This window comes from Lupinus angustifolius, chromosome LG18, assembly GCF_001865875.1.
Source record: "Lupinus angustifolius cultivar Tanjil chromosome LG18, LupAngTanjil_v1.0, whole genome shotgun sequence".
Taxonomy (NCBI): Eukaryota; Viridiplantae; Streptophyta; class Magnoliopsida; order Fabales; family Fabaceae; genus Lupinus; species Lupinus angustifolius.
In genome coordinates this window covers 10235620-10248413 of record NC_032026.1, presented here as the reverse complement: position 1 = coordinate 10248413, position 12794 = coordinate 10235620, and the positions used below count along the sequence as shown (strand labels likewise).

Below are 12794 nucleotides of genomic sequence, written 5' to 3'. Positions count from 1 at the left end.
GAAAGTAATGTATGAAAGTTATAATAATTATTAATGAGAGAAATTACAAAGAATAAATTTAGAATATAAAAATTATGTTATGATGATAGTTATTACTTGTTTTGACTTTATTAATAGTAAATATAGAATATAGAAGTATAATATAATTTACCATGTATATCTAACTTATCTTATCTTCAATATATAAAATGATAGTGTATTACACTTGTAAAACTTAACACTAATTACATAGAAATTAAAGTATGTTTGTAAGATGGGTTAGTAAAATGTCACACCCATATTCACTCTAATAGGACTTTTGTTTTCTTTTGGTACTTATATATAAATGAATGTGTATAAAATTTGAGGGAAAAATATGTATGAATTGAAAATATAATAACCTATTACATTATATTATTTAAATTTATATTTATTTATTTTTTCTTTCTTTTCGATAAACTTAATACAAATGAATACAGTGTATTACACTTTAAAATTTAAAGTAAGTTTGTAATACCTTTATTGCTTCAGTAGTAAGGAGGGGAATTGGAGAGAAGTGACTAACACAAACAACACCAATCTCTCCCATTCTTTCTATATCTCTTTATATCTCTCTTTTGAAGAGAGAGAGAGAGAGAGAGAGAGAGAAAGAGGGAATAAACTCAACCCTCTCTTTTCAGCTCATAAATCACACACACCGACCAATTTTTCAGGAAAGCGATTATCATAGAATCTGAGGTAACCATCGTTTCTCTCTTTTCAGCCATATGCTAAAATCACATAATCAATCCCCAATATTTCTAGAATTTTTTTTTTCGTTTCTGCTAATTTTTTTCATTCAACTTAGGTTTTGGGTTTTTTTATTTCTACTGTTGTTTCTGCTTCCAGTGTCTTAGTTGTTGTGTTCCTTCGAGCTTCGATTATGGTTTTTTTTATACCAGAATTGGGGGTTGTTATGATGTTTTCTTTTTCCTTTGAATTTCTAGTTTTTGGTATCGAAAAAACTATTTTTGGATCTATATCTTGGTTTTATTTTGGCATTTATGCTCCTACCTTTGTGTTTTTGGTTAAATAGTTGAAAATGGGGGCGAATATTTTACTATGCTATGAATTTTACTTAATTTATGGACTTTTGGTGGTTGTGGAATGTGCTGGAATATGCTGATCATGATAACCTTAACTGCAAGTTCTATAGGCATCTTTTTTTATCTCTCTTTTTTCTTGTAGTGTTTGATTTGATGTTGACTGAAACTTAGTTTGTTGAATTGGTGAGTGTAGGATTAACTTAATATTTAGCAATGAAGAAGATTTCCAAGTCTACCTGCAAGTCAACATCACACAGGCTCTTTAAGGATAAGGCAAAAAACCGTGTCGATGACCTGCAGTTGATGTTCCTGGATCTGCAGTTTGCCAGGAAGGAGAGCCGTACAGTTGACGCTGCAGTTCTTGAGGAGCAAGTCCATCAGATGCTTCGTGAGTGGAAGGCCGAGCTCAATGAGCCATCACCTGCTTCTTCTTTGCAGCAAGTAAGCTTTAATAGTGCATGTGGATCTACTGAACTGTAACTTGTGGATTTTACTTGATGTAGCTATCATGATTCATGGGCAATGTACCAGTATATAACATTATATAAGAAAAAATATAATATGCATATGTTGAGTGTATAAAAGCATCAAAGAAAACAGTGGAATATATTTCTCACCTAATTAAATTCATTTATTACTCAAGTAAATGTTAAAGTAAGTAAAAGTATTATACTAATACTAGCATGATTTTCAAACATATACTAGACTCACATCAAATAAGTAAAATGATAAGAGATTACTTTCACTCCTCATTGTAAATTGAAGTCAAGTCTTGTTCCATTATAGGCTTGTACTTTGCCCACATTAGACAGATGCAGAGAAGAAATGCCGAGTTTTGGTTATAAATCGGGAACCTAAGACTCAGTGTCTTGAAAAAATGAAAATAAATGTTCCTTTTCTTTTTTCTTCCAGTAAACATGGATTTTAAACTGTGTGAATCTGTGATGCTTGGACCTTGGGCAGTTCAAAGTTGTTACTATACCCGTGCTTGGGGCATACCCTGGAGTGGTACTTATTAATTACACCTAGGCACCTACCTAATGCTCACTTGATGAGTAGTATCAGTCAGTATAAGTTGCCATTATATGCAAAACACCTATTTTTTTTGTTCCTTAGCTGTTTCATCCGCTACAAAATGCAACAAACTATAATTTCACCCTCTTTAAATCATGTGCCTTGTTTATATATTTTTGTTTGCTTGAAATACTTTCTAGAGTTTTGTTGAACTCTTATGTTTTATATTTCTATATATAATATATCATGTCTTATTCTTACCCTTGTTTTTATAACTATGGTTTTACCAATACCCTTACTAGTTCTGGTACTTTACCTTTATCCATGCAACTTAGGTGTGAGCCGTGACTGGTTCAGGACTGTTATCCATTTTCTTACCTTTTTTTTTGGAATTTGGCTTTTAAGAGTTGATTGGACCAGTTCCCAGTTATTCTGGTCTGATCAATTCAGTCTGGTTAGCTTCTGAAAACTATGGTCATGGACTACTCATGGGTGCTTGCTTCTAACCTATATTTTTGCAATGACATGTGTGAACTTCAGTGGCATATCAGTGATAAAGCTGTGGTTGTGAACTCTGATATTTATGGGTGAATGTAGGATGGCAGCCTTGGATCATTCTCCACCGACATCTGTCGTTTATTGCAGCTCTGTGAGGAGGAAGATGATGCCTCTAGTCCATTAGCTGCGCCTAAGCCTGAACCTAAGCCTGAACCTAATGATCAAACCCCACAGACTGGGGCTAAGGTTGTATTCCAAGAGGTGAGTGTCATTTTCCATTTGGTGGATTAATCATCTATTTTGGCCTTAATGATTTTCTGGTATGTGTGGTGTGAGCTTTTTATACAGTTCATTACTCTAACTTCATATATGAATCACAGATGATTCAGAAATGGTTGGTATCTTGTATTGCTTATTGAAAATATTGGTATGTCAATGTGCACATACAAACTTATTTTTGGCTATCTTTAGACCTTAAGGCCTCACACATAATAAAAGTAATCCTCTCTATATGGTTGGGAGAAGATCAAGATCTTAATTCCAATTGCTTTGGAGCTACTCAGTACATACTTGAAAGTGATAAAAATAAACCTTAATGCTGCATTTTTTGGTGGTCAAATTTGTTCTTTGTTTTACCTTGTGAGTCAAACCTGGCCCTTGAGGTACTTGATCCCTTGTGAAAGTTCACACGGAAATCCTTTCTTCAGTTCCCGACTCTTTCACATAACTGAAATAGTTTTCTTTTGTAAAAATCCATATGGAAATCTAAACCCCTCAAAGGTTAAATCATTTTTTGGACTCCTGTTATTAACAGGATTAATAGGAATGACATTCTTCAGAAGTGAAAACCTCTGATTGCTTTGTCTCAATACGTGCATAATGTTTGGGTCGGATTCCAAAAGCGGGCCACCTCACTTTTTACATTGCCTGGCTGCAATAGTTCTTAGGAATATTTTGTTTGTGATCTTTGATGAGTCACATATTTGCCCTATGGACTTGCATACTTTTCTCCTTACCAAGTTTAGACTAGGTAGACAATTGCGGATAGCAGAGTGTAGCGGTCGACCCCAAAAACACTATAACAGGATAGCGGGACAACCGCTACAACTAAGAAAAAGTACATATAATTAATTTATAATCTATACATATAAATACTAAAATAGATCATATCAAAGGCAAATTCCTAATTAATAGTCAAGATAATAGTATTATAGATTCTAGAGCTGATCGAAGTTGGAGGCCATAATAGAATTGTATCTCACGAAATTGAACCACACAAAGATGATTTCAGAATTGGGTTCAATCACTTTGATTAGAGAATCAATAAAGAGATGATGGGGCAAATATTTAGGGGCCAAGGAGAAATCTGCTGAGGAAAGACGAAGTATGTTCCTGAATTAGGAAGCCTTGCAATTTTGTTCTATGTTGATGAAGAACATGTAAGCTACTTTACATGTATGCTGGAATTAGGAGGAAGAAGAAAGAGAAGGAAGAAGAAAGGTAGAAGAGAGTAAAAATCATATGACCTAGGAAAACCAATGCGTTAAGTAGAAGGGAGAGAAGGGGAAGGTTAAATTACCTAAAACCTCGGGGGAAAAGCTGCCTAAGAGGGTGAAAAAGAATATTCTTCTCTAACGTTGGGGTTCCAGCTGAAACAAAAATGTAGCAAGTTATGGCCCGCTATTTGACATGCTAAAGACGCTACGGCGTAGCGGGGAACAGCCGAAACCGTACTACCCTAAGTAGTCAATAGCGCGCTATTGCGCTGGGATAGCGGCGTCGCGGTGGTTGCAGGTCCCACAACGCGACGAAGGGGAGAGGAGCAGCGCGGGTGGCCGTCGCAGGTGAGAGAGCAGTAATTTCAGGGCCAAATTGCGTGTCAGAACCCGCTCCCTCTTCTTCTCTCTTCTATGAACATGTAACAACAATAGAGCAGAAACATGAAACCCTCTTGTTCTCCTTCTTTCCCTCTTCCTGCAGCAGAGATTTGAATCCCTCCCTCCTCTTCCCCTTCTTTCCCTCTTTCTACTGCCACAATGACTCTCATCTGAACCTCCAACATACACATTTCTAGGGCAAAACTTCTTCCCCCCACTTCTCTTCTCATATACCTATTTCTTTCACAACCACGACCTCATCTCAACTTCTAAGTTTTAAGGTTTTTAATTATACTACTTCATTCTCCCTAGTTCAAAACTTAAAAGAGTACAAATTACTTAGATTTGTAGTCTTTTAATGCAATTTTCCCCTTGGCTGTAGCGGTCATCCTGCCACCCGCACTCCCGCTACAAAGGTTTTTGGGTCAACCGCTATCCTCCGCTATCCGCAATTGACTACCTAGCTACTACCTTCCTCTATCGCGGCGCTATAGCCCACTATTGACTACCTAGAGTTTAGAGGTTTTGGCAACGTAAAGATGCCAAAGTTCTGTGGTTGTGTGCTGGTTTTGCTGTTCTTTCGTGTATTTTGTTTTAAAGGAATAGTAGAATTTTCATTCACTCCCTTTCTTCTCTAGATTTCATTTCGGATGGAGCGATTCTTTTGGCATCCCTTTGGTGCCTAGCATATGGTTTTAGGGATGTTTCTTTGGTAGGTATGCGTAGTCTATGGCATGCTTTGTAGCCTAGTTCTGAAATGTTACTTTTTCTCTTCCTTTTGCAAGGATGTTTTATCTTCCTCTTGTAATCTTCTCCCTTCCCATCTAATAATACTTATTTATATAATTGAAAAAGAAATTTAACCTTTTTAGTTTAATTTATGAGAGGGGTAGATAAATTTTCTTCTTTTATTATAAAAAACTATGATGGTATATTTTGGACTAGCTCCTGGTTTTCTAGTTGAATTGTCCATTCTGGTCAGTTTATAGAGCATACATATTTTTGGGGTAGGACTTGCCAATTTGTGGAACACAATGAGTCATTTAGTGTCTCAGATTAACAGAGTGAACAAATCATTTGTAAGTGTACTGTTTTGGATCTATATCCATCAGGTGGCATTGTCCGCCTGATTGTTTTCTATTTGCATCATGTGGTAGGCTAGGTTTTCGTAAAAGACTTCTTAACTTGCATTGTTGTAATAGCTAGGTTTAGCTATTCCTTAAGAGTTTATGGTTGTTTTCCTTTAAAGAGTGACATATTCCCCGAAAGGCTACATTTTTTTCTTACATATTGTATTTTAATCCAGCATCTCAATGCTGTTCAGATTTAAATATTGGATCTTACCTGTAATTGTAATAAACTTCATGTTTTTACTGTAAATCAGGGTCAACAGCAACATGATTTCCCATTGGTTGATGAGTGCAAACACTCCACCTCAGCAGTTCAAACTGTAGCAGCCAACAACTCGGATGGGCCTGCTCTAGAATACCATCAGTTTGATTTGCATCAGGATTTTGATCCCAACTTTTATACTGCTTTTAATGGTACAGGTTATTTTGAGGAGGACGCTATTCCTCATATTTCCAGCTATCTACCAAGTATCTGCCCTCCTCCTTCCGCTTTCTTAGGCCCAAAATGTGCACTATGGGATTGTCCAAGGCCTGCGCAAGGGTTGGACTGGTGTCAAGACTATTGCAGTAGCTTTCATGCTGCTCTAGCTTTGAATGAAGGGCCACCAGGCATGGCCCCAGTTCTACGACCTGGGGGCATTGGTTTGAAGGATAATTTACTTTTTTCTGCTCTTAGTGCAAAGGCACAAGGAAAGGATGTTGGCATCCCAGAATGTGAGGGAGCAGCAACTGCGAAGTCTCCATGGAATGCACCTGGTAATGTATATTTTGTTTGATTTACCTGTTACGTTAGGCTTTTATATTAGAGGTTGAGCTTCAGCTCAACGGTACGGTTGCTTGCCTTGTGTTCTAGAGGTAATGGGTTCAAACCATGTAAAAATCTCTTTGCTTGTGAGGGTAAGGCTGCATACAACTACCACTAGGTGGGATTTTCGTGTACTGGGCCGTCCTTTTTTGGTATTTGGTACAAGGTTGACAGGATTTTTTCCCTATAGTTAATTCACTTTTGTTTGATTTCAGAGCTTTTTGATCTTTCTGTTCTTGAGGGTGAAACTATTCGGGAGTGGCTCTTCTTTGATAAGCCTCGAAGAGCATTTGAGAGTGGAAACAGAAAGCAGAGGTCACTGCCAGATTATAGTGGACGTGGTTGGCATGAATCTAGAAAGCAAGTGATGAGTGAATTTTCAGGGCTGAAGAGATCTTATTATATGGATCCACAACCACTGAACCATTTTGAGTGGCACCTTTACGAATATGAGATTAGCAAGTGTGATGCATGTGCCCTGTACCGATTGGAACTAAAGCTCGTGGAAGGTAAGAAGAATTCAAAGGCAAAGGTAACAAATGATTCGGTTGCAGATCTGCAGAAGCAGATGGGAAGGCTCTCTGCCGAGTTTCCACCTGATAACAGAAGACCTGCTAAAGGCAGAGCCAAAATTAATGCCAAGGTTGGCATGGGCAGTGTCTATTCAACATCAAATAGAGTGGCTCCTCTAAATGGAACATACGAGTATGGGTTAGCTGCACCATATGACTATCTTGTTGAAAACATGGGCGATTATTATGGGACATGATCTCATATACGGAGGTGCAAGATTGTGTCTTCAACTTGGTTATACATTATTCTATGCTGGGGTTTATTTTTGTTCTTATCCTTTCTCTGATTTGGTCATTTTACAGTTTCTTTTTAGTAACAAGAATCCAAGGTCTTTTTGCCTTGTCAAGATATAGTGAATAGCTCATTCTCACTAGAGCATGGCATAAGAGGCTGCTGGGTACTGAATTCTAACTTCGGAAGACTGTTGCTTACAGCTTTTTTTTGCTGTATATAATTTATGATCAGCAATTTGGTGAATGCTAGAATCTAATTAGCATCGTCCGAATTGACGTACTTTGTTTAGTCACAAATTTGCTGTGATTATGTCCTGACTATATTTTCCATATCATGCCAATGTAAGTGATTTACCCTATTTTATGGTACTGGCTGGACAAACTTTCGTAGGTACATAATATTGGTTGTGATGAATGTTTCCAGACCTTGAGTAACCTTTTCTATAACTCAAGAAAAAGGATTCTTTCTTTGAAAGTCAGCAGTAATATGATCTCCCTTGTTTTGGATGAATTCACCTTCTGGTTGATTTGGAGTTTAGTGAAGATGAGCAAGAAAATGTTGGCTCTAGTTGAACTAGCATTTGTTTTAAGGTAAATAAATAAGAGTAACAGGTTTTTCGAAAATACCTTGCCCATAGATGTCATTGCTTTCTCGAGGACAAAATAGGCTAATTCATGGTGAACTCAGTTGTGGTAGATAGTGTCATTAGTTGCACAACATTTACAATTTTTGTCTAACATGACTGTTTCACAGAAGAAGATGGACAGTAACATGTGTTGCAGAGAATTGTGGTTAACTTTTTCCTTCATGGATGCGGCAGCACTAGAAACACATTCATAATGATATTTGTTGAAACTCGACTTGTTATTTAGTTTGATAAATCTGATTCATAGACCAAATAAATTGAATTTGAGCTACGAAGTTAATTCCTTACATAAATAAGCCAAAGTTAAACCAAATATAGTTTAATTTGTTAGGAACTAACTCAATTATATATATATACATGAGAATGACTTAAGTGATAATGATTCTCATATAAAAATTAATAGTAAATTACAATGACACCCCTGAATTTTACTGAAATTACATGAACTACCTCTTACTTTTCTATACCTACCTAAAATCCATAAATTTTATATTTTCATTACACTTATTATCCATGTATAAAAAATAACTGTGGAGACAAGTCCAAATAATATACAAATCAATGTATCTTTATTATTTTTTTGTTACAAACTGCATCAACGATTCTAAAAAATATTATTTAAATCGTTCTTATACTATATTGTAATAAACCAAATATAATAAAGAGATATTGACTTATGTATTATTGGGATTTGTCTTCATAATAACTCAATTACATTTATCACATCTTTTGTTTAAAACATTACACTTATTTTTTGTGTTGTATAAAAATGAGGGATGATTTATGCAATTTCTCTAAAACTTCAGGGATATTAGTGTAATTTACTCAAAAAATAATTATGAGAGATAAATGTCATATAAACATCTCATAATTTGATGAATGTGGAAGAGGCTCAACACAAAAAAACCAACAAATAAAAACATTTATTTAAATGAAGATGAGGCATGTTTAGTGTTAGAGTTGACAACGTTTAGAGATACCCAAAACTTGAAGGGATATGAATTGTAATTTTTCTAGCTCTGCTGCATTTGAGATTGGGTTCAGGTAAGTAAAAAGCCGACTCCAATTTGCTCCATTACTTTCCTACCGCAAGTAGTTGTGAATCACTACCTCCTCCCATCCTAGCTGCCATCCCTAAATGGATAAATTTGTATGGAGAAAGGTTACTAGTTAATAAAAGAAGGATTTAATATTTATACACTGATAGTGTAAATACTTTTTACACTATCAGTCAATCATCCACCATTGATTTATTGATTTATTAACCACTATTGACTCTCAAACAAAAGTAATATAAATCAACGGTGGATGATTTTTCTAAGCTAATAAAATAAACCAAAAGTCTTTTTAGTATTCTTTTAATTTTGTTGTTGTTACCTAGTTGAAGGGGAAAAAACAGTCATCTTCTTTTTCAAAATCTGGCGACTAATAATAAACCCAACATTTTCGGCGCCATCTGTTCCAATTACTTTATCATTAATTTGTTTCCGAAACAAAAAGGTTACCTTTTTTAACATTTTCTGAATCTGGATCACAATTTTGAATACCCAATCAAAACAAAAACGGCTCTTTTCTTTCATTCATACCAATCCCTTTGATCCTCTTCCACATTCATCAAATCAAAATCACTTTTTTTTTTGTTATCAACATCACTTTTTTATTCTCCCCAATTTTCCCTCTGGCCAAAACACAAACACCCACATAGAAAATAAGAGCAAAAAAGTGTTTGTATCAAATGGGGGCTTATAGAGCCGATGATGATTACGATTACCTGTTTAAGGTGGTTCTGATTGGTGACTCTGGTGTTGGAAAATCCAATCTTCTTTCGAGGTTCACCAAGAACGAGTTCAGCCTCGAATCGAAGTCCACCATTGGGGTTGAGTTTGCTACCAGAAGCATCAGGGTTGATGATAAGGTTGTCAAGGCTCAGATTTGGGACACTGCTGGTCAAGAAAGGTTCACATCCATTTTTTTTTTCATTTCATTATTTTGATTGTTTTTGTTATTATCATGTCTATCATCTTCATGCTTTAATTGGGTTAATGAAATTTTTGTTTTTTTTGTTTAACCATGGCATTTTGATAAGATGAAAGCACATTGCATTTCCTTAATGTATTATCATGCACCCTTTGTGCCAATGATTATCATATCGGAGATACATTGCTTTTCTGGTTTTCAGATCATGGAGAATTTTGTTGCCCTTAGAATATTGAATTTTTCCTTGCTGAAGTCATTGTGTTCTTATAATTTATTATTGGGTCTGCACTTTTTTCTTCTGAATGACATGAAATCATGGCATTCATGCCATTGAGTTATTGGTTAAGTAATATGAATTATTTCTTTTGGAAGGATTTAAGGTTGATAAACAAACATTTCAATATTGTTATTATGCTCATGCTCATTGCGCCTTTCAAAAGTTTTTAGAGTTCTGGCAACTACGTAAGGAATATTTTTACTGAGCAATACAATAATATGAAGAACACCATCTGGCTAGTACTGCAAATTTTACCAATATCTTAAGTTTGAAATAATAAGACGGTGTAGAAGAAGGTCGATATGATAATGTGTCTGACAAGTTATAGTGAGAAGCTATTTTTTTGTTGGAAATTGGAGGGTGGGCTGCATTAAATAAACTCAAATTGGTTTCCTCATATTTAGATTGGAATTTGGAGGAAACTGTTTTACTCTGTATCTGGTTATATTTTTGGTGCTATTAGAACAGATTTTCTATGCTATGTTTAACTTACACGTCTCTTGATATCAAATGACAAAATAGTTCTATTTGGCTGTCTTTTAATGCATTAGTTTTTTACTATCCAGCAGATTATTAAGTCCTGCTTCATTTTCGAATTGATGCATTCAAGTTTTCACTTGAAGAGACCAAAAGAGAACATGTTCCTTTCTGTTTTTCTTTATGCTATGAAGCTGTAACTCACATCCTTCTTTGCAATATCATTTTCTTTCATAGCTACAAGCTTTAGGCTTGCTGCTTTTGTTACCTCTCATGTAAACAAAATACAAGAATAAATATATGTACGGCCCGAATGGGTGTAAAATGAATGATGGAAAACTGCAGGTAAGAAATTGAAAACAGATGACATGTCATTGCTAAGATGTTCTTTCCGAGCCTGGTTTATTTCCAGAACTGCGGGTAATCATTGTCAATGCTGCTTTATTTCAAAATGTCTGCTTCAACTGTTTTTCCCAACCTGCTTTCATACAACTAACTTGAAAATCATATGACTTTTTTGAGCCCTTACGGTTTTCTTTTTTGAGGTGTGAGCCTCTGCGCAGCAGCAAATAGCTGTTTTGTGACTCAAAGGTCCGGTTTTTAAATTTTGGAAACAACCTATCCGTTTGCTGGAGTAAGGTTGTGTATATTTATCCTCTCTAGACCTCACCAGGTGGGAGCCTGATGTACTGGGCCTCCCCTTGCTGTTTTCTTTTCTAAATAATTGTCATCTTTCTGAGGACATCGATCCTGTTTGCCAGGTTTTTGAGATGAGATATAAGAACAAATGTAATAACGTTTGAGGTAGGATACGTTTATAGCTGACTACGGAAAAAACACTGGAAGCTATGGGGAAAAGGAGTTAATTAATCTTCCTTTTCTGGTGAATTACTTTGGGTTTTTGACATTGTGTGATTTCTTAATTAGTCTTTCTGGCAATTAAAAGCCAGAATAATGTGGATATCATTTAATGAGACTGTGTTTATAGCGTAGTATGTAGGCTGGTGGTGTTGTTGATTCATAAATCCTAACATGAACCTTTAGAAGTAACAACACCTAATTCTAGATTACATGTCAGTAATGGTTTACCATGCTGTACTTTATTAACTCTTCATGTAAGATATTTATCTTAGCTTGATTCCATTTATACTAAAGGTACCGAGCAATTACAAGTGCATATTATCGAGGAGCTGTTGGTGCATTACTAGTGTATGATGTTACCCGCCATGTTACATTTGAAAATGTGGAGAGATGGCTAAAGGAGTTGAGAGATCATACAGATGCCAACATCGTGGTGATGCTTGTAGGGAACAAAGCAGATCTGCGTCATTTGCGTGCAGTTTCCACTGAAGATGCTACGGCTTTTGCTGAACGAGAAAACACATTTTTTATGGAAACATCTGCCCTTGAGTCCATGAACGTTGAAAATGCCTTCACAGAAGTGCTGACCCAGATCTATCGCGTTGTAAGCAAGAAGGCCCTTGACATTGGCGATGATCCAGCAGCTTTACCAAAAGGACAGACAATTAATGTTGGATCCCGTGATGACGTATCAGCTGTGAAAAAAGCTGGATGTTGTTCTGCTTGACCATGTAGTAAAGTCTCTGTTTTGAACTTTAAAGTCTATGCCTTGTTTATAACCATGTAGAGATGGCATGGCAGCATGAAAATGATCGTCTAGAGAGCATCAAACTATAATGTTTCTGCTTTGGTCTGTAAAGATTTATGTTCTATATTAGACAAATGTTTAGGAAACTATCAGTTTATTTTGCTTAACTCCTATTATTGTGTGGATTTTAAGATGTTCAATTATGTAATTCTGATTTATCAACTTGGTTATGTCCTTACTCCTTAGTATTAACCATACTCCTATTTGTTCTTATCTATGCATGCATGTTGACAAAGTAGATTGCTGGATCTAATTCTTTACCTAGCTTAGTTTTTATTGTTCTCTCTTCCCCTGTGGATATATCACATTTGTTCATTTTACACTAATGATCACAAATTGATCTTGTTTTTTAGACACTTGCACTCTAATGTAATTCTAGTGGATAGGCTTCAAGCATTTTCTCTTAGATTAGACTCACTACATGGAAACACTATTTACTAAAAAGGTTACATCTTATTTGCATCTGTTATCAAAATACTCATTTCAATGTATTCTTTAAGGATTAAATAGACCAGTTATGCATGAGTTGTATTTTTTTGGGTTAAGGTGTCCT

General features: G+C 35.7%; 2 protein-coding genes across 2 annotated transcripts; both read left to right on the top strand.

Moving 5' to 3' along the window:
• On the top strand, positions 505-7563 carry LOC109332972 (transcription factor VOZ1-like). Its single transcript, XM_019568167.1, has 5 exons — positions 505-717; positions 1258-1505; positions 2676-2837; positions 5838-6339; positions 6604-7563. The coding sequence occupies exons 2-5, from the start codon at positions 1278-1280 to the stop codon at positions 7155-7157; spliced, it is 1446 nt and encodes a 481-aa protein (XP_019423712.1). The 5' UTR covers positions 505-717; positions 1258-1277; the 3' UTR covers positions 7158-7563.
• LOC109332973 (ras-related protein RABA1f) lies at positions 9261-12400 on the top strand. The gene is made up of 2 exons (XM_019568168.1): positions 9261-9797; positions 11728-12400. Exons 1-2 carry the CDS (start codon positions 9577-9579, stop codon positions 12158-12160), a joined length of 654 nt encoding a protein of 217 aa, XP_019423713.1. The 5' UTR covers positions 9261-9576; the 3' UTR covers positions 12161-12400.

Bases quoted from the DNA above. Each gene is read 5' to 3' on its own strand.
- LOC109332972 (XM_019568167.1), top strand. From the start codon at position 1,278: ATGAAGAAGATTTCCAAGTCTACCTGCAAGTCAACATCACACAGGCTC. The intron at 1,506-2,675 runs GTAAGCTTTAAT...GGGTGAATGTAG, and splicing joins CTGCTTCTTCTTTGCAGCAA to GATGGCAGCCTTGGATCATT. The intron at 2,838-5,837 runs GTGAGTGTCATT...ACTGTAAATCAG, and splicing joins CTAAGGTTGTATTCCAAGAG to GGTCAACAGCAACATGATTT.
- LOC109332973 (XM_019568168.1), top strand. From the start codon at position 9,577: ATGGGGGCTTATAGAGCCGATGATGATTACGATTACCTGTTTAAGGTG. The intron at 9,798-11,727 runs GTTCACATCCAT...TTTATACTAAAG, and splicing joins GACACTGCTGGTCAAGAAAG to GTACCGAGCAATTACAAGTG.